The sequence below is a fragment of the Fukomys damarensis genome, unplaced genomic scaffold (assembly GCF_012274545.1).
Source record: "Fukomys damarensis isolate Sample0158 unplaced genomic scaffold, DMR_v1.0_HiC HiC_scaffold_2, whole genome shotgun sequence".
NCBI lineage: Eukaryota > Metazoa > Chordata > Mammalia > Rodentia > Bathyergidae > Fukomys > Fukomys damarensis.
Window position 1 is genome coordinate 23,737,920 of NW_022900914.1, and position 21,168 is coordinate 23,759,087.

A 21,168-nucleotide genomic window follows, 5' to 3' on the forward strand; every position below is an offset into this window, starting at 1 on the left:
TTTTTTTTTTTTTTTTTTTTGGTACCAGGGATTGAACTCAGGTCCTTGTGCTTGTGAGGTGGCAGAACCACTGAGCTAAATCCCCAGCGATCCTAAACTATTTACAAATATATTATTACATTTTACAAATTAGAAGATTTTTGTAGAGAATATTGATTTCTAATTAATTATTACTTTCTCATTTAATTATATTGTGGCCAAGGAACATATTTTTATATAACTTGGATCCCTTTTAATTTATTGACCCAGAATAATAATATCTTGGTAAATATTGTCTTAATATAATCTACATTTGGCCCTTGTTAAGTATTGTATAAATATCCATTAAGACAAGTTGGTTGATAGTGTTGCTAACACTATCTATAGTTATTTTCTGTCTGTCCCGTTACTCAATTACTGAGAGAGAAGCACTGAAATCATTGGTTATAAGTGTGGTATTGTCTTATGTTTTCTTGTGATTCTATCCGTTTTGGGCTTTGTATTCAAAGCTTTATTTTTCAGTGTGCAAACATTTAGAATTGTTATAACTGCCTTTTGAATTGTCCTTTTAACATTATAAAGCAAGCTTCTTTACTTCTAGTAATATTTTTGCTCTGAAATCTACTATGCTGATGTTAGTACATCCACTCCAGCTTTCTTTTGACTAGTGTTTATACTTTTTCTTTTCATGCTGTGCTTTTAACCCATTTGTATCTTTATATTTAAAGTGCATTTGTTGTAAGCCATATGTACTTGGGCCCAGCTTTCTATTCAGTCTGCTGTTCTCTGCCTTTTAATTGGGCTATTTAGACCATTTCCATGTAGTGCAATTACTGATGTGGTTAGATTCACTATTTGTTTTCTACTTATTCTATCTATTCTTTTTCTTTTCATTGTTTTTCTGCACTTGGTTGCATTAAATCATGTATTTATTGCCTTTGTTGCTTTATTAACTGTAAACTTTGTTATTTCAGTAATTGCTTAAATTTTACAGTATACATCTTTTTTGGGGGGTGGGTACCGGGGATCGAACTCAGGACCTTGCCCTTGCCAGTCAGGCGGTGGCACCACTGAGCTAAATCCCAGCAACAGTATACATCATTAACTTACTATGATTTATAGTCAAATGATATAGCACTTCATGGTACTACAAATACCTTATAGTGTTGTGTTTATGCTATTGTTGTCTTACATTTAATTTATGCATGTTATAGACTCCACAATATTTGTGTATCCAGTTAATTCTATTTTAAAGAGATTTAAATAATAAGGAAAATATTACATAAGTACCTGTATAGTTACTGTACCTTACTCTCATCACTCCTCTGTGTGGACCCATATTTCCAGCTCATACATTTTCCTTCTGCATAAAGGACTTCCGTAACACTTCTTGTAGTGCAGATCTGCTTGTAATTCTTTCAGCTGTTTTCTATATCCAAAAACATTTACTTTGTTTTTCTTTCAAATATATTTTTCACTAACAGTATAATTCTAGGTGGGTTGGATTTCGTTCCTTTCCATAGTTTCCTGATGCCATTCCACTGTCCTCTGACTTACTCTCCAAAGATGTGCTGTTATCCTTCTCTTTTTCCACTGTGACCTTTCATATTTTCCCTTTTGTGCTGCTTTTGGGCAGTTTAATTACTTTGTGCCTTCTCATTTTCTTCATGTTTCTTGTGCTTGGGATTTCTTGAAATTTCTTAACCTATGGATTAACAGTTTTCATTAAATTAGGAAATTTTCCATATATTATTTCTTCTGACATTTTTCCTGTCTCTTTCTTTCTTCTGTTGAGAACTCCAGTCACACATGTATATAAAGACCACTTAAATTTGTCCTACAGCTCACCTACCAGTATTCTCAGTGTACTTGTATTCATTTTTTTCTCTATATAACTTTCTTTTTGGATATTATGTATCACTATATCTTCAAATTCTTTTTTTTTTTTTGCAATGTGTAGTCTACTGTTAATCTAATCCAGTGTATTTTTCCTCTCACACATTGTAGTTTTCAACTCCCAAGATTTGATTCAGAACTATAAAAACCATCTTCCATGTCTTGACTTGAATTTGAGTATATTAATTAATGTTATGAAAAATATTTAATACTCTTCCCTGCTAATTCTGACATCTGTGTGCTAGATTAAGTTCAATTATTTGATTTGTTTCCTCATTATGAGTTTTATTATTTAATTCTTTGCATGTCTTGCAATCTTTGACTGTGTATCAGGAATTTTGAATTTTACCTCCTTAAGACCTGGATCTTTTTATATTCCTGTAAATATTTTAGAGTCTTGTTCTGGAATACTGATAAGTTACTTTGAAATAATTTTATCTCTGTTAGGCAGAACCAGAGTAGTATTTAGTCTTGTGCTAATCATTTCCCACTACTGAGACGAGACCTTCCTGAGGACTCTTCTCAAGCCTGGAAATTGTGACTTTTCTAGGCTGCCTGATGAAAGCAAGCACTGCTCCTGGCAGTGTGAGCAGTGGCCCAACCCCTTCCAGTCCGCACAAATGATCTCTTTGCCAACTCTGGCAGTTTCCTCACAAGCAGGTACTAATCAGTGCCCTGCAGGATATCCTGGCGGGACCACCCACAGCTCTCCAGAGTGCCTCGTGGGCAGCTCTCTCCTATTCGGTACTCTCTCCTGGGGACTCTAACTGCCTTGGTTTTCCCAGACTCTCAGTTTCAGCTTCATCCTGGAGAGCACGCCTGGTTCTGCCTCAGTCCCCCCACCCCATGACCTGCAAACTCTCAAAGCAGTAAGCTTGCAATGGTAGTGTTCACTTGGTTTGCTTCTCCTTTCTCAAAGATCAGTGTCCTTTGCTACTGATGTTCAGTGCCCCGAAAACGATGGCTTTAAATAATCTGAGTTTTGGGGGTTTGGTTTTTGTTATTGTTGTGGCTTCAGGCAGAAGAGTAAATGAAGTACTTGCTATTCCATCTTTACTGGAAGCAGAGTTTTCCAAAGCATTTTAACTGTCTTCAGATGTAGCTATCTATTATGCCTTCTATTCAGAGAACAACTTTCCTGATTGTATTGTGTATATCAGGCACGGTGCTAGATACATTCATGCCCAAATTGTTCATAGTAGAAGTTGTGTATTTTGGGCATTGGAAATACATCATTATATAAAACAGATTTTTAAAATCTCTAAACCCTATGGTGCTTTCATGCTAGTGGGAAGGAGAAAATAAAGTTGGTAAGTTAGTCATATAGCACATTAAAGATTAATAGCTGTTAGGGAAAAATAACAAGTCCTACTGCTGGACTAGAAAGAAATGGTTGGTCAGTGGATGCCTCTCTGAAAAGGTAAGTCATCCTGGGAGAGATTTGAAGGAGGTGAGGGAGTGAGCCATGTGGATATCTGAAGGAAGGGCATTTAGGCAGAGCAAGCAGCTGATACCCAGACTCTAGGACAGAAGTATACATGGTGTATTCAAGAAACCCTGAGGAGGTCAGTGTCACTAGAGTGAAGAGAACAAAGAAGAGGGAAGTAGGAGGTGAGGTCAGAGTGATAACCTGCCAGACTGTGTAGGGCAGTGGTGGCAAACCTGTGGCAGGAGTGGCGCAGTAGGCTGTTTGTATCATTGAAAGCTCCAAAAGATTTGCCATCACTTGTATAAGGTCTTCTAAGTCATTGTAAAGACTTGATCTTTTATGCTGAATTAAGGAAGAGAAACCATTGCAGGGAAAAATAGGAAATGCCTTCTCTGGTGCATGTTTTTAAAGGATCACTTTTGGTGCTTTCTTGAGCAGAGATTGTAGGGTAACAGACAAAAGCGGGGAGACAAATTAGACAAGCCTGCGGAAATTCAGATGAGAAATGGTGGTACTTTAGACCAGATGTGAGCTGTGCAAGCAGAAGGAAGTGGTTGTATTTTGATATATCATCTCAAAAGTAGAGCTAACTACATTTCTGGTATATTTAATGTGGGATGGAAAAGAGTTAGGTATGTATCTAAGGCTTTTGGTTTGAGCAACTGGAAAGGTGAAATTACCATTAACAAGATAGGACTGAGCGAAGTGAATTTGGGCAAGAGGCTCAGGAATTCAAATGTAGATAGTTTAAACTTGAGTTGTCTACAGTAGGTATTCAAGAGGAGGTATTAAAATAAGAAGCTGAATGAGTAAATGGAGCTTGTGGGAGAGCTTCAGGCTGGTGGGTGGGTTGAGGAAGAAGAGAATTGAGAACTTAGCAGTAGGGAGATCTTTGGTGAGTTTAACAAGAGCCGTTTTAGTAACTGGAGACAAAAGATGATTGGAGGGGATTGAAAATAGAATGGGATGGGAGAAGAATTTGGCTGCAAAGGAGAAGTAGAGAAAGTGAAGAACTGCAAGGTGGCTTCAGAAGAAGGTATTTCATGAGGAAGGAAATAACCGCATGGCTGAAGACTGGTGGAAATAATTCAGAGAAGAGCAGACAGTATAGGAAAGAGAAAGGAAATCATTGCTAGAGCCTGTCTACAGATGAGAAGGGATAGATCTCACATATAAGGAGATGTGGCTGTGGACAGAGAGTGAAAACAGACCGGAAGGCAGAGTATGTTGGCACAGATGCCGGTAGAAGTGAAAGTGTGGTGGTGGGAATTTAGCAAAGTTCTATCTGATTGCTGAAATTTTGACACTAAGGTAGGAAGCAAAGCCATTAGCTGAAAGCAAGGATGAGGGAGGTAGTGTTAGCATGTTGGAAGGAGAGAGGGTACAGAATAATGACTTAGGAGAGTGAAAGAGCAGATGGACAAAGGAAATGTAAGCATCGCTTCAGGCATGACTGAGTCTCCTTGAGGTTCATTGCCATGAATCTACAGCGAAGCCAGTCAGGGTGCCCGTATGCTTCTCCACTGCATTCAGGGGTACACGTGCAGACATGGACCAGGCAAAGAGCTGGATGCAACAGAAATGAGGGAGTAAGAGAGACAAAGAGTTGAGGCTGTGTGCAAGGGATTAAGGAAAATGGAGTTTAAGCTGAGTAAGTAAGGAAGGCAAACATTAGGGAAGGGGAACAGTGTGTGACCTATTGGTACATCAGTGGGTTGTAGACCAGTGAGAGTGACGAATGGTTGGATTGGAGAAACTGCAGAAGGAGTGAGCTGTGGAAGAGAGGAGGAGGTGGTATGAGAGTAGAGGAGGGTTGTGGTTATTGGGAAGAACAAGGTTTGGAGCAGTGGCACTCAGTGAGCAGGCTGTGGACAGTGCCAGACTATGAACTGCATGTTACCATCTGCAATGAGGTGTGTTTTGAAATTCAGTCAGGGTCTGGAAACCCTGCGGCAACATGCAAGCGTAGGACCCTTAGACTTGTATTTGGAATGCCTTTTTTATTAGTGCCTGTCTATAGTACAAAATGTAAGAAATTGGTACATGTACATAATATATGTGAGAAATTGGTCAATTTTCATCCCCTTTCCCTCCCTCCTTCCATCTCTTGATCCCTTTCCCATTTGCAAAAAACGTATCTCCCTACACCGTGTAATCTAGCTTTTTATTTATACTTTGTGTTTCTCGAATTTTTTTTTTAATCTCACATTTCTATTAATTTGTTATTCAATTTTGCAAAAGTTTTACAACAAATTAGAGGCAAGCAAACTGCAACCGAAGCACTACTGTGAGAGCCTGGCTATGTGTGGCAGTCTAGAGGGTGGGGCAAGGCCATCGGCAGTGAGGCACTGAAAGGATCAGCAACTTGAATGACGAAGTCAGAAAGCAAACACAGAAGTTAAGGAATTGCCCAAACTCACACACCTCCTGAGAGTAGGAAACTGAGATATAAACCTCCACATGTCTCCTTTGCTTAAAGCAGGGTGCTGATCACAGCACTTTCTCTCTGTGTCACCTGTTTCCAGTTATAGGGACAGCATGACCTTCAGCCTCGTTAGACTGAGGATAATGCCTGTGGGGGATGTATTGCGGTCTATGTTACCACACTGGGTGCTTCAGTTTCTTACTTAGAGCTCACTTGTCCCAGCTGCTGTGGTGATCCACAGCTGAAAGCTTCCCAGAAGCTCTGGAGAACTTTCTGGTCTTTGATGAGGGCTGAGCATATTCACTTTGTGCTGAGCCTGAGTCCCAGGACACCAGAAACCTTGGCAGGTCCAGAAAATTGGTGTTGGCTGTTTCCTACTCTCCTTGGTTGTGTGGAATTTCTGAGGAATCCACAGAGTTCATTTCCCAGGGATTTTTCTGGTTTCCTTTGCTTCCTGGCTTTCCCAAGAGTGGCGGCACTAGCATTAATTCATAAAGCATGGCCCTGTCACAGTACATGTGAACACTGAGGTACCCACTTTGGGGAAGCCTTCTCTGGTGTGGTGAGTCTATCTGCTCACACAACACACAGGACACAGTCCTGGAATTACAAGTGAACATGGCTGTGTAGCTCACAAGGATGCTTCTGAGAAGTCTTGGCCTGTGGTAGAAGAAATAAAAGAACCCACCAAAAAGAAGCAAATATAACTCAATATGGTAGATATGATCACTCAATTTATCAAAAGAGAAAGTAGTAATAGAATTTTTACTTTTTAAAAAACAGTACTACAAAACACAGTTTTAGTATGGTAGAGAGGAAAAACCCATTAAAATACTACAATGCTAATCATCACAGTTATCAAGTGAGATTAGTGCAAACCTTCAGTTGGCTTTATAAACACAACCACAATTTTCAAATGCATGTTATAATTATTATTATTAATGTGAAGTTTAAAAACTGATCCTCCTTTGGAGACTAAGTGTCAGTGTGGGGGGATTTTAAAGTATGCCAGAGAACTGAGAACATCAAATGATTGGCTGTTCTCTCACATCTTTCCAGCTTGTGCATTTCATCAATTTTTTAAAAATGCAACTGACACGCTAGGCAGGCAGATACTAAGTTTTACTTTGGTTATTTTATAAATTTGTATTCTATCAGATAGAAAATACTTTGATTTCAGTGTGTACCTCATTGATGTTAAAGATCTAGATTCGTTCCAGTGACCATGGTAAAGTTGCTTCTCTGGCTTGTCTACAAAAACCTATAAAAACTAGCAAAAGCTTAACTATTGTATTTAAGTAGCGTTTTCTTCCTTTTCTAGATTTGAAGTCTAAATAAAATGTAGAAGACAGTTACATCCTAGTTTTTTATTGTATCTTTTTGAAATAATTTGTGTATATCTTTTAAATAATTTCAAGTGCCACAAAAAATGTTAATAGCTCAAAATCAAAAGTTAAAAAAAAAAAGCCTGAGTATAATTTTTAAAATCTTTTTCTCCTCAAGCGTTTTACGATGGGATAATGAGACAGATGTCTCTCAACTGGAAGGACATTTTGACATTGTTATGTGTGCTGACTGGTAAGTACATAAAAATCATAAAACTCCTGGTAGAAAAAATGGCTTTGCTGGAGTAATTGGGCTGTGCCGCTTTGCTGACGGCTAAGCAAAGTCAACAAATGAAGCACAAAGCCACCTTAACCTCAACAAATTAATATTCATCTCCATGTGACAGTTATAAGGTAGTCTTCTATCGCACAGTAACTTCTACCACATTATTTCCCAAAGATTGATTTTGAGAAGCATTTCCATTTTCTGGAATTGCCTCTGTTTCATGCTTGACGTATCAGTAAATGGACGACTTAGGCAAATTGCAAATAATTATGGCTCAGAGTGGAATAGTCTGGAGAAAAAGGAGTTTATCAACACAAACAGCTCAATTAGCCTACTTCTTAGGAGAGATCTGACTATTGATATAAGGGAATATACATGTGTATACATACATCCTCTCCAGCAAATAAAGGTATCTGTGGAATATCTTTGGGGAAATAGCCTCTCTTCAAATGTGTATTTGCTATCAAATATTTTCAGCATATTCAATTATGATACTTTAATTATACATAAGACAAAGGTATAAAATTATATTTTATTTTTATGCAAATAATAACATTCAGATCTGTCAGGTGCCTGCTTTTTAAAAATAATTTACATTAGACAGGCTCCTTTAGCCCAGTCTTCTTATTTATTAATGAACGTCTAATCCTAAGTTACAGGATAAATACGCATCAGACCATAATAATTATTTCAACTATTCTTACATATTTCTTATAATTTGAGTGGTAATTATTCTGACATATGGGAAACATGGTTAATTCACAAATATTATCTGTGTTAACAGTAAAATCTTATTTGTAGTTTCATCATGCTGATTATTTTGGCACTGTAGATTTAAAAATACAAGTTCAGGTTCTGATGAAGTTTGAATACATTAATAAGCCCAATCATAAGATTCAGAACTCAGAGAAGATTTTTTTCATAGAAGAGAATTGAATGACATTTTTAGGAAGTAGTTTTATGCGATGATTATTATTAGAATAAATTTTCAATAGATCATTTTCCTACCAAAATCAATGGATTAGATTGCTTTATTTTTTTCTTCTGAAAAATATTTCTCAATGAATAATAAGCATTTTGTTATATTTTAGCTGAGATTTTTTTTAGTTTTTCATGCCTCTTTTAGGGTTTTTTCCTGGCTCTCTTTTGCATCCAAAAATGGGAGCAAACTAGATTTCTAACTAATCATTGATAATATGCCTCAATTCCATACCCTTGTTGAATAAAAAATAGGGAGCTAAAGCTTCACCATATGATTTCAGCAAGTAATTTAGTAAATGCCTTTCCTAAGTATGAGAAAGGATCTTCCAGGTTTCATTGCACAGATGAAGATAATGCTGGCAGGATTAGATCAGATTAAGCAAGGAAGTCAGATCAGAGAGCAGTAGCAAGAAGGAAGGGGCAGCACCTTCTTGAAGGTTTAGATGAGGGTCACACTCCGATGGGCTCTGCTGATGTGAGAAGAGGCAGGTCTGGCCAAGAGATTTACAGTTGAATTTGCCCTTCACACAAATATCAAAAGAGCCTGGCTTTGTTGTACATGCTGTTATGGACACTCACACCATGTCATCCTATTTGTACCAGAGTGACAAGCAGAGGAAGTAAGATTTAAGCTCTTTTCTGATTAATGATCTCAGGGTAAAAATAGCCACACAACATGTTTGAAAAATAGTCTTTTTCCCCTAGCTGACAACAGGGTCACATGCTCAGTTTAAGGCTTTCATTACAAATACATAACATAATGTAATATTATATGTACACACACACATGGTAGCTATGTGAGAATTTATGGATCCAAATGAACTAAATATACCAAGCTTCATTTTATAAATGGCTTTTCTATGCATGAGTTTTTTTTCCTGGTGTTGTAAGTGCCAGAATGTCAGCCTGTTTGTAATTTCCCATTTGTAAATGTAAAACATTAAGCTACTCTCTCTGCAATGCTGATATTATTTCCGAAAGAAATGTTTGGGTAATGGTCTCTTTTCATATTCAGAGAGATTGGTAAGCTGTGTAGGAACTTAGAAAGTACGGTGATATTTATGATACGTGTATAGCAGCAAAGCACAGGATTCCACGAGTTCTTTATGTCCTGTAGGCTTGGAGTTTCTCCATAGGAGTTTTATTTCCTGAATCCTGCTTCTAGCAGCAGGTACGCCATGCTACAGTATCTTAGAAAGTCACAGAGCAGAGAAAGAAAGCTCTCCTTAGATGCTCCCTCCAAGATGAAACCTGAAATAATCAGTGCCAGAAAGAGGCACCACACATAAATAGATCACAGTGAGTCTCACACTTTCCTGTAGTCATTGTCAGTCAATGAGATCTGGATTAGGCCACAGGAATATGAGGCAAGAGTCAGAGTTCAAATATTAGGTACCTGGATTAAATTCTTACTGAAGCATTTCCAGCAAGGGTGACATTGTCTGATTCCCTGAATAGCTAACCAGCGGTACTGTTTGATCCCATTTACATGAAAACAAGCTCTATTCACAAACCTATTCCAAACCCACATTGTGGTTCAAGTAAAATGCACATGATTACAACAAGTGGTGATATGTTTATGTTCTTAAGTCATTCATATATTCATATATTTACATTCAAACAGTCATAAAGCTGTGGGGAATGGGAGAAATAACATCTCCCAGAAGAGACAGTGCCTGACTTCACTTCCAAAGTTAGTAGTTCCACTAGATTATAAAATAAAGAAGCAAACTGTGAAAGCTAGTCATTATTTCACCATTCAGTGTTTTTGACAATGAGAAATAGTTTCATGGTTCAACAGTTCCTAAATAACTTGTAAAATGTCAACTTTGAAATAAACAGAGGAAAAATAAAAATCAAGGTACACTCACACCTGCAAAAGGACGCTGTTGACAAACATCAAAATATTAGAATATTTAACCACAGGTACGGGGTAGAAACCTGCCTATTAAGTTCCTCGGTTGGCTTCTTTAATGTTGAGTTTAATATAAGGATTCCTTTCTGCTGAAAGATGCTCCAGCCCGGTCCTTGCTGTATTTAGAATAAGGAGTGATTAATTTTAAGCTGCCTTTTCAGACTCCTATTCAATCATAACATAAGAGTCTAGAAGTTAGATTTTTTCAAATCCAGTGAACACTTTTTTTCAGTGTTTGACAGCTCTCCAGTTTAACATAGCTCTGCAAAAATAAAAATGATTCTATGTTTGAGTCCTCCAGAAACCCTCTGTATGTCTGCAATGCCACCCAGAGCTGGGTGTGGGGGACAATCAGCACACCTGTGTGCCCACAGCTTGAGTCTTTGGGAAGAAGCAGAAAAACATGTGTGGACCTATCCACCCTACCTCACTTGCCCTTTCAGTATCTTTACACTACATGCATATTGTGGGTTGTTTCTTTTTTCCATCCTTTTTACTTTTTTCTAGATGGTTTAAAAAAAAGTGTGGTGTTTAAGTGGAAATACCACGGGTTCGAGAATTTTTTTGTTTTCTAGATGCTGCAATCATAGATAGTTCTAAATCATAACTCACAGCCCCTTACATCTGAAAAAATCTTTAGCCCAAATGTAGTCAGCACTTTGACCTCATACCTGGGAGGACTCCATCCCTGAGAAAACGAATTGCCCAGGATCTCCCAACTATAGGGGTAGAGCCAAGCAAGAGTAAACTATGGCATCAGCCTGAGCTCCCACAAAAATCAGTTAATAAATATTGAAAGAGGCCATCCATCTGCTTGAGGTTAAATCTAAAACAGTGAATTTCACTTAGTACATTTCACCGTGAAAACTGTGTGGGGGTCTCCCTTTCTGCAGATATTCACAGAGAGAAACACCTCCTTATGCTCCACACTAATAAATTTCCCTATGAGAGGAATTAGATACTCTGTGCTCTGTGTACAATTCTGATTCTAAAGGAGGTGAGGAAAATGGTCCAACACCTTTCCTTTGTCAGAAAAATCTGTGATTCAGATCCATGGAACAAAGCAAGTGTTGCTGCCACAGCAATGACATAGAGGGATGTGTGTGTGCGTGCGCGCGCTCTCTCGTGCGCGCGTGCACCCGCATATGCATTTTAATGGGCAAACTGGACTGTCAGCATATTTTGATCAGTAACCGAAGGGAGAGTTGAAATGGTATCTCCATTCCCATCACTGACCCACTCAGCCTTTTTAAATAGATCCACTTAAGCTACTGCTGTTCTCCGAGCCATTAGGACTTATTTAAGGGGTGAATTTTCAGGAGATTACATATCACTCCCACTAAAGCACATTGAAATTGCTCATATGACGTACCCTACAAAGCGTTATAAATTCCGTATCAGCACTAAGTAGAAAAGTGAGCTTGCTTGGAATAAAGATCTATTAGAGAACTATAAGAATTGCTTTTGGGAAATGTGATTTGGAAGAATGGAGCCGGTGCTGTTGCCTTTGCACTGTTCGGAATGTATCGTGTGTTAAGCTACACTTCCCCGTTCTCTGTGATGTTAACCTTTTTGTCACCATCACCCACATTCAGTGGAAAGAGGGCTTTTCAGGGCATGCTTTAAGCTCAGCTGGTAAGGTACTTTTCATCTTTTCCTGACAATTTTACCAGCTCTTAGGATGCACAGATATAAACTGAGTGATTCTTTGCTTCGTTCCTTTGCTTAGCTTATCCCAACCTGCCAGCTATCTTACAGGCTTGAGTAATTGACAGAGATATTTTTTTTACAGAGATTTATTTTTGAGGTCCTGAGGGTTGAATCTAGGGCCTTCACATGGAGCTTTTTAAAATTTTGATATAGGGTCTCCCTAAGCCCCCCTTTTTTTTGAGATAGGGTCTCACTAAAGTTGCTCAGTTGCCCAGGCTGGGCTGGGATTTGTGATATTCCTGCCTCAGCCTCCCAGAATGCCAGGATTATAGGCATGCATCAGCATACTTGGCTCAGTGATAGTCTTCTTAAAAAACAAAATTAAAAAAAAAGAAAAATCAAAATGTTTGTTAGTGAGATAATAATTTCTTTACCTTTTGTTTTGTTTTGGTTTGTTTTTGGTTTTTTGAGTCAGGGTCTCACTGTGTAGTTGAGACTGACCTGGAACTCACTGTGTAGCCCAGGCTGGTCTCGAACTCACAGCGATCCTCCTGCCTCAGCCTCCCCAGTGCTGGGATTACAGGCATGTGCCACCATGCCCAGCTTTAGTTTTAATAATTAATCTCACTAAGAAATAAGATACTGTGTTCTGCAAATCCTCAGTAACACAGGAACTAGCACAAAGAATCACAACTAGGATCTCATCTTATTAAAAAGCTTCTGTATTCCAACAGAGCTAAGAGACAACCTACAATGTGGGAAAAAATTTTTACCAGCTGTTCCTCAGACAAAGCAATACTATCTAAAATATATAAAGAACTCAAAAAATCAGACCCCCCAAATATAAAGACCCAATTCAAAAATGGGCATCTGAAATAAACCGACATTTCTCAGACAAACAAAAGCAGCAAATAAACATATGAAAAAAATGTTCATCATCACTGGTCATTCGAGAAATGCAGGTGAAAACAACACTGAGACTCCACTTCATCCCAGAAAGAATGGCTGCTATCAAGAAATCAACCAATAACAAATGCTGGCAGAGTTGTGGGGAGAAAGGAACCCTTCTCCATTGTTGGTGGGAGTGCAGACTGGTGCAACCACTGTGGAAATCAATATGGAGATTCCTCAAAGAACTAGGACTAGAGGTTCCATTTGACCCAGCCATCCCTCTGCTGGGTATCTTTCCAAAAGAATTAGAAGAATAGGGCCGGGGATTTAGCTCAGTGGTCCCGCCGCCTGGCTTGCAAGAGCAAGGACCCGAGTTTGATCCCTGGTACAAAAAAAAAAAAAAAGAATTAGAAGAATCATACCACAGCAATATATGTTCTCCCATGTTTATAGCGGCACAGTTTGTAATAGCTAAAACTTGGAAACAGAAACAATTGCCCATCAGCTGGAGATTGGATAAAGAAGATGTGGCTTGTCTATAAAATGGAGTACTACTCAGCCATAAAGAATGAGAAACTAGAGTTATTCATAGGTAAATGGATGCATATTGAGGCCATACTTTAAGTGAAAGAAATAGGACACACATGTAAATACTGAATAGTTACTCTGGTATGAAAAACTAAAAGTGTAAACAAGGTTCAAATTATATAATTAATAATGTGAAATAAGAAGAAAAGGTCAAAAGGGGTAGGGGAAGTGGGAGGGACAGGGGAAAGGAAAGAAGGGAAAGGAAAAAATACGAGAAAAGGGAAAAATGGAAACAAAGTCTTTGTAAATAGGGAAGGTTGGAGGGCGTGAAGGGAGGGCAGGGGTAGGGAAAAAATAAGAACCAAGATATGTCATGTAAATGTACAATGATGAATGTAGCTGTACTGTATACCTAAAATGTACCAATAAATTTAATTTTTAAAAAAGAGAAGGAAAGATGCCTGTCATGCAGGTGATGCTAGCAATCAGCTGAGACCGGTGCATTTTGGTAATGATTAAAAAAAAAAAGCCCTGTTCTGGAATGCAAGCTTTTTTAAGCAACTTAGTTACACTTTAATTTCTCTCTCATCATCCGAAGGCTCCTTAATCACTGCTTCTTGTGATACAGTGACAAGTTTTTGTAGCATTGCACTAGACATATTGTGTACACAGAGAAATAGTAGTTTTATTAAAGATGAAATGATTCTGGGCTATCCCAATTGCTGGTTTGACATGGGACAGGACTCCCTCCTTCCTGTGCACAAGGTCTTGCTCATCTGAAGAATTCTTTTCCAACTGCATGAACACTTCTTCCACAGAAGAGCCTCCGCCAGCCTGTGCTGACCAAAGAAACCAAGTGCTGACTCCTTGGACTCTTCTCATAAGCCGCTCTCTTCCCTCCTCATTCTCCAGTGAAAGACTCATCAAAGCAGAAGAGAACCTGCTGGGTGAACCATCCTACCTAAATACTGATTAATGCTGCTAACGGCACGTGGACAGCCTGTTTTCGGATCATTGCAATGCACACCCTGTGTAAACATCCTCTGTTTCTGGGGCTGTGAAGAGCTGTCGTCAGTGGGCAAGTGAATATTTGTTTAGCATCGTCTGTGTGAACACTGGGACCTGGGCACTGTACATGGATTCAGAATGAAAGCTCCTCGAGGAGGGGCCCTGTCTATTCATACTTATCCCTGATGTCTAAACTAATGCCACAGATGATCAATACTACTGGTGACCTAAGGTTATTATTAATTTGATGCCCGGAATAGCCACGTAGATGGGCTTTTCTTGACAAGGAAACTAAGGCCTTACATGAAGAGACTTGACCAGGGTCACAGCAGAGAAGTCAAAGCTAGAGCTCCCCTGTCTGATGTGTGGCTCCACATAGTGGCTCCTTCTGAGGGAGTTCAGCAGCCCTCCTGCCAGCAGCCCACAGCAGGATGAGGCTGGGCCTGGAGCAGGTGGGGCTTATCTTGCTCTGTGAGGAATAAGGAGGCCAAATGAGGACCAACATACTGCAAGCAGAATGGAATAGGGGCCTTGCTTAGGTCACTCATGCACAGACTTGCTGGGGGTTCCAGTTAGGGAGTAGGGGACCTACTCACTATAAAAGGGTAAACCCAAGATGTGAATGAAAGAGTTTTTCACATCACATTCCAAACAATGTATTTGGACTTTAGGTTCTGAGTTAAAATGCCTTTTGAAAAGTATCTCTGCTACCCCTGGTTTTTAAAAGATCCGGGCCTCAATTTTTATGCAGTACAGCACTCTTCCTTACCTTTGCTTTGCAAACACTCAATTTAGAAGCAATGGGGGAGGAGCTGACAGCCTGTGTCACCCACCCCTTGGGCCATCTGCCTTTATCGCACTGTCACCTCCCCAGTGCTGGGCTTCTTCCTTGGGAATCAGTCAGTCTTCTGCACTATGGTGGCCACAATTCCTTTCCAAATGTTGTTGCAGAGGAGGCAAAGAAACAGGAGATGCTCCCTGCCTTCAAGAAGTTGGGAGCCTGGGCAGGAGGGCACCTGTGGAACACAAGAAGCTGGGAACCCCAAATGCTTTGCTGAGCACAAATGCTCAGTACTGAGCTCAGTAATGAAGAAATCACTAGGGATGCAAACAGCCAAGGAGTTCAGAAAAAAAAAAAAAAGTAGTCCCCACCCACGGATGTCATTGGTGGATTCCAGCGGCTTTGCTTCCTTGAGGTTGAGCACTTCCATCATGTTCAGGAGCCCTTCCCAGATGCTGTGAGCCTCATGGAGTGTTTGGCAACAAGCCCTGCCCTGTGTGCCTTCAGCACGGGATGCGTTCACTGTGCCACAACCCCCACCCACAGAAACCTTTCCTTGGCTTTCATAAATGTCCCAGGTGTCTTAGTCCATTTTGTGCTATTAGAATATAAATTGGAAGGAGCAGAAATGTATTGCTCACAGTCCTGGAGCCTGATAATTCCAAGGTTAGGGTACTTGTAGCCTCAGTGTCTGTTGAGGGCATGGTCTCTGCTTCCAAGTTGGTACCTTGAATGCTGAATCTTCCAGGAGGGAGGAACCCTGTATGTTCACATGTCAGAGGGCAGAGGAGCAAAGAGGCACCAGATTTCCCACATCCCATAACTGTTGCATCAAGGACTAAGTTTCTAACACATGGATTGTGCAAGGCAGGGGATACCTGCAAATCATAGCACTAGGCGTGGCTAAGTTAACTGTCTTGCCACCTGCTGCCAAGTATTCCAAACTCAAGTCTGGGACCTGCAAGTGTAGATAAAAAAAACTGTGTTCCAAGCTTCCAGGATAAGGCCTGGTAAAGACAGGATCAGACTGACCCAACAATGGAGTGACAGCAACAGCAGACGCAGTCCAAAGACCAGAAGGAAAAAGGATAACACGGAGGTTGAGGGACCTCCACGATACCATGGTCTCTGAGACTGACACAGCTCTGTTTTGGGGCCTGAACCTCCTCGGTGGTTGAATAGGAGCTTCACACTGTCCCTAGTCAGTAACAACATTACCCTCTATGTCTCTTCTGTGCTTTCAGTGCCAGAGGGTAAGCAGAGGGCCCAGGCCTATGGGAGACTAGGCTCAAACAAGGGGAATGCCAGGTGCTTCACCTCCACCCCATGACACCTATGACCAGCAGTTCAGAGATTGTCCTTGAACATGAACACATGGCCCAGTCAGGTGCAAATCCTGGTGCACAATGTGTAGTCAGGAAATACTGACCATGGTATCTTCTTTTGAAAATGTTTTTCCAGGGCTGGGGATTTAGCTCAGTGGTGCCAGGCCTGCCTTGCAAGTGCAAGGTCCTGAGTTCAATCCCCTGTACCAAAAAAAAAAAAAAAAGTTTCTACAGGGAGCAGCAGCTCGGTAGTGTAGAACCTACCTTTCTGGAATGTAGAAGGCCTTCTTTGATTGCCAGGGTCATAAAATGTTTTCCTCCAGTGAGATACTTTTCTCTTTTTTAGTGTTGGATAAATATATGAAATTAGCCTTGTATTTATCACTATTATTAGTATCGTTAGGCTTGAAAACCTAGTTTAATCTGGATTCTGCTTTCTTCTCAATGTCAGCCTGTTTCTGGACCAGTACAGAGCTAGCCTTGTTGATGCAATAAAGCGATTACTCCAGCCCACGGTGAGTATGTTTCTATTTTCTCCTGAACACTGGCTACAGAATAATTAGTCTGTGCACAAAGATGGAGAGAGTAATGGAATGGCAGGATTAATGTCATGTAATACTTTAATACTTATTATGTCTGACTTCAATTGGGTCTTCTGATCTATCAGATTCTTTCCTAATCATAACTAGGAAACTTCTTACCCTTGGCCCTCTGATAAGGAACACAGTGGGTAGTAAAATAAATGAAACCGCTTCAAAGATAGCATGAGATTATTTTTATCAAAGAATTTCTTGAGTCTTTTCCTTTGATAACAATATCTTCATATTAAAGCAGAAGTATGATATTGAAAGTTTTCTGTTGACTTCTGTCATTTTTAATCCCTTCAATGGTAACCTTTGTCACTGGGTATTTATTTATTGCAAAAGAATACTTTTTGCTTTTTATTTCTGTTTATATTAAAGAAAATGGACTTTCTGATGAATCTGTATATTAAAAGTTCTTTGCTTTAGAAGGAAGCCATTATTTACATATTATAAACATTAGGTCACAATGAAGCCAAGCATGGCATAAAATATTGTGCACATTTTTACATTTATATATCCATTTATGCCTGTGAGTAAATTACAGAGTTTGTATCCACTCTTATTTTGCTGGGCTGTTATACTGAGCTAGGAGGTCCTGGAGACTAAACGGAGAGTTAATATACATCTATTTAAAGTAAGAAAACGAGTTTAAAGCTCGTGCATTAAAAAAATCTTATAACTATGTAAGACTCTTGCTGTGCCATAGGAATTTAAACTAGGTTAACAGTATTAATATAATCTAAAATAGGAACTCACATTTATCTGAGTTGACGGCCGTATGTGTGTGTATATTTTCTAAACTTTTATTCCCTGAAGTCTTTTATTTTTTTAAGATTTTAGTCTTCTGACCTCGGTGAGACTTACAGACTAATATCTTTCAATCTTTCTTTTGTATCTTTTTCACACTGAAGGTTCCCAAAGCAATTTGATAATCATCCTTTGCCTTACACTGTGCTTTTTTTTATTTTGTTATCTCATGTAGCTCAGAAACTTTAAATAGGCTCTTGGAGGAGTAACCACAGCTTTGTAAGTGGCAATCAATTCAATGAAATTGGCCTTCTCAGTTCCCCCTGCAGAGTGGTAGTAGGTCTTGAGGCAATGGAAGAACCAGTTCCAAGCGACTGACGGCTGCTGCTGCCACCGAAGCTAAGGTGGCCAGGGCCCAAGTTGAAGGTAGGAGAAGGAACTCTGGGCCTCTTCATTTCCCCACTAGCCTTGGGTAGTTCTTGTGAGCATTTACAAAGCCGTGATTTTCAGGGAGGGCAATGAGATTCTTGGAAGCAAAGGCTCCTGTGAAAATGTATCATCCACAAACGCAATGTATACAAAGACTCATGGATCTCACACTGCACAAACAGTACTTCGCTCATCACCAACACCCCTTCAGAGCCTATTTGTAGCAAATACTCCATTTTGCGTCAGATTTGCATGATTTACCTGGGACCTATTGTGAATCATTTGCGTGATTTACTATAGAAAACTGCCCACGCTCTGAATAGACCTAAATGCAGCTTGGACTGGAATCACTCACAGCTCCTCTGTACCCTTTGTTAAACCCTGAGTCATGCTCCCCACCCCTGTCTGGAGTGTGGCTCCCTAAGTAGGACAGCAGTCCTCCCACTGACAGCCGATCTCACCTTCTGCCCAGAGGAAGAGGAACCAGGCCCTGGGCAGGTGCCACTAAACCCGTGCTCTGAGAGGAACAGGTACCAAGTCCAAGGGCCCCACACCCACCTGCAGAATTAGAAATGGGGGCAGTGGGCCTTGCACAGGCCCCTTATAGAATGACTGAGACCCAAGGCTACCACGTATCAGAGGGGAAATCTGAGCTGTGTCCGGCAGCACATGGACTTAATGAAATTACCACCCAAACGCTCACTGCTGCTAGGAGGTCTAGAGATGCAGGGCACTTGCACCCCCCTGGGGCCCCATCCAGATGGAACATAGAAGGGTCACTTAGCCTTGGCAGTGAACAGTTGCAGTTCCACATTCTGTGCTCGTGGGCCAGAGAGTTCCCACAGCGAGGGAGTGACCACAGGAAAAATGGGGCTCAGCTCTCAGGGATGGCTGTTCTGCTTCCAAAGGACTTTCTCTGCTGAATTCGTGGTCCAAGACCAAGACCATCTTCAGAGTTTTACTACACTGCAGTTAGAGCTGGTTTTAATTTTTCCTTCAACCCAGGCACCTCCTCCTGCCTTGGTTTTGTGGCCCAGTGTCTGAAGATAGAATGTAATGCGTGGAAAAACTCAGGAAAATCTGCATACAAAACTGAAATCTGCTCTTATTAATAACCAAGCCACTTTAAGCTCGAGTTTCCTCACCTCTGAAAAGGCAGGACTGATTGGCTGGTGTGAAATATTTATAATAGGTAAAGGCCTGGCATATCTCTGGTATATAGGAGGCTGGTTCTTTTGTAATGCTGTACCAGTTTGTCAAGGTTAATACACGAGACACTCATCCTAAGGGTGCTCATGTGAGCCTGGATTTCAGGCCCCATCTAGCACAAATGGGCTTCAGGACCACCTGTCTGGCCATGTTTTCCCCAGTGAGGGGAGTTCACCAAGCTCTTACAGGATTCTTTCAGCTCTGAGATTTTAAATTTTACTTGCAGGGAGAAAGTATACTTGGGCCCTGGAGGCAGAGAGCTTGGACTCAACTCTGCCTCTGCCATTGACTGGATTCATTCTCTGGAAGCCTGTTTGTTGTCTATAAAATGAGAAGTGAACAAGCAATCTCTGTAATACCCATAATGGGCTTTAAATATCTACCTGAGCTTAGCTCTTGTTACCTTGCAGAAAAATTAGAGAAACTTTCTGACTATGGTAGATCCAAAATACAGAGGGCTCTTTCCAAGCATTTTCCTTGGAAGAAGGGCAGGGCTATTTTTTTTTAACCTGGATTCAGGGGATTTCTGCACATAACTGGGCCTGCATTATGTCCTGAATACCTGCAGCAGGCTTGCACTAGTCCCAGGAGGATTGCCAACCTGGATGAAGGTGACCCTGTGGGGGGGTTGTGCTGGGGCTCAAACTCAGGACCTTATACATTCTAGGCAAGTGTTCTACCGCTGAGCTGCATACTCAGCCCAAATTGACACTTTTTACTACAGACGATTCCCACCAAGTAGGGGGAGAAAGAGGACTACAATGACACGAGCAAAATAATAGGGACATGAAGGTCACACTGTGGGAAGAAATGAATGTTGCCACTTTAGGAAGTGTGATTGCTTGCTTCTGGCTTGAGTAAATCAGTGGTCAGAAGCTCCAGAAACAGAGAAAGTAGATGGAGAAGGGGCAGTTCCCTGATATTCAGTTTATATAACAGTCATAACAGGAGAAACAGGCAGCCAGAGACAGCTTAGCCATTCAAGTGGGCCCTGGTTTAGTCCAAGGACAGTGCCAGATCCTCAGGCTGCTTTGCCTAGAGAATCACTACAGGAAGCCCCAAATTCCATCGGGAATGTTTGTTTGCAACTGTGTAAAATGAACCCTGTCCTCAACTCACTGGTTTAGAAAAACCACAAAGACACTTGGCTCCTGCCTGAGCCCTGCAAGGGGCTAACAAATCCAACAGATGAAGAGAATAGAGCAGTTATTTTAAAAGAATGAGATCAGCAAAGATTATTCCTTCTGAGAAGCAACATCCCTGTGCCTCTCTCTCCATCTGGTGAGTGGCTTCTTGTTGCTGATGATTGTTGCTGTGAATCCGTGTCATTGTTCCTTAAAGCTGGTGACAACAGCAATGTCCAAAATTACAGGACCCAAATGTAATTTAAAATCTGGTCACAGCAGCCTCAAGTTGAACTAGAATCTGGAAGTGACAACCAACAAATGGTATCTACTAATATTCCTCTGAAATAGGTTTGGGTCCAGGAGAGGAGCCAGGCCAACTGAACATGTGGCTGTACTCAGGGCCACAAGGAGATGGATGGGATGCAGCACCAACAGCTTCTTATCACTGCCAGCCAACTGTCCGCAACTCAGAACTATCCCTGTGAATCCATTTAACCTTCTTCAGAAACAGCTCAAACCTGCCTCTGAATCCCAGGAGTCCTGCTTGCACCCAAGGAGGGCTATGAATAGAAATCATGAACTCTCATTTTAGAAGAGCAGTTTCTGTTTACTGACAGACTTCCTCATAAAAAAAAAAAAAAAAAAAAAAAAAA

At 40.5% G+C, this 21,168-nt stretch overlaps 1 protein-coding gene across 1 annotated transcript in view; it reads left to right on the top strand.

Moving 5' to 3' along the window:
* Positions 1 to 21,168, top strand: part of Camkmt (calmodulin-lysine N-methyltransferase) — a 371,607-nt gene that overhangs the window by 336,228 nt on the left and 14,211 nt on the right. The window contains exons 8-9 of the mRNA XM_033763880.1: positions 7,233 to 7,307; positions 16,871 to 16,934. Of these exons, the coding sequence (XP_033619771.1) occupies positions 7,233 to 7,307; positions 16,871 to 16,934 (139 nt within the window). The remainder of the gene's footprint in view (positions 1 to 7,232; positions 7,308 to 16,870; positions 16,935 to 21,168) is intronic.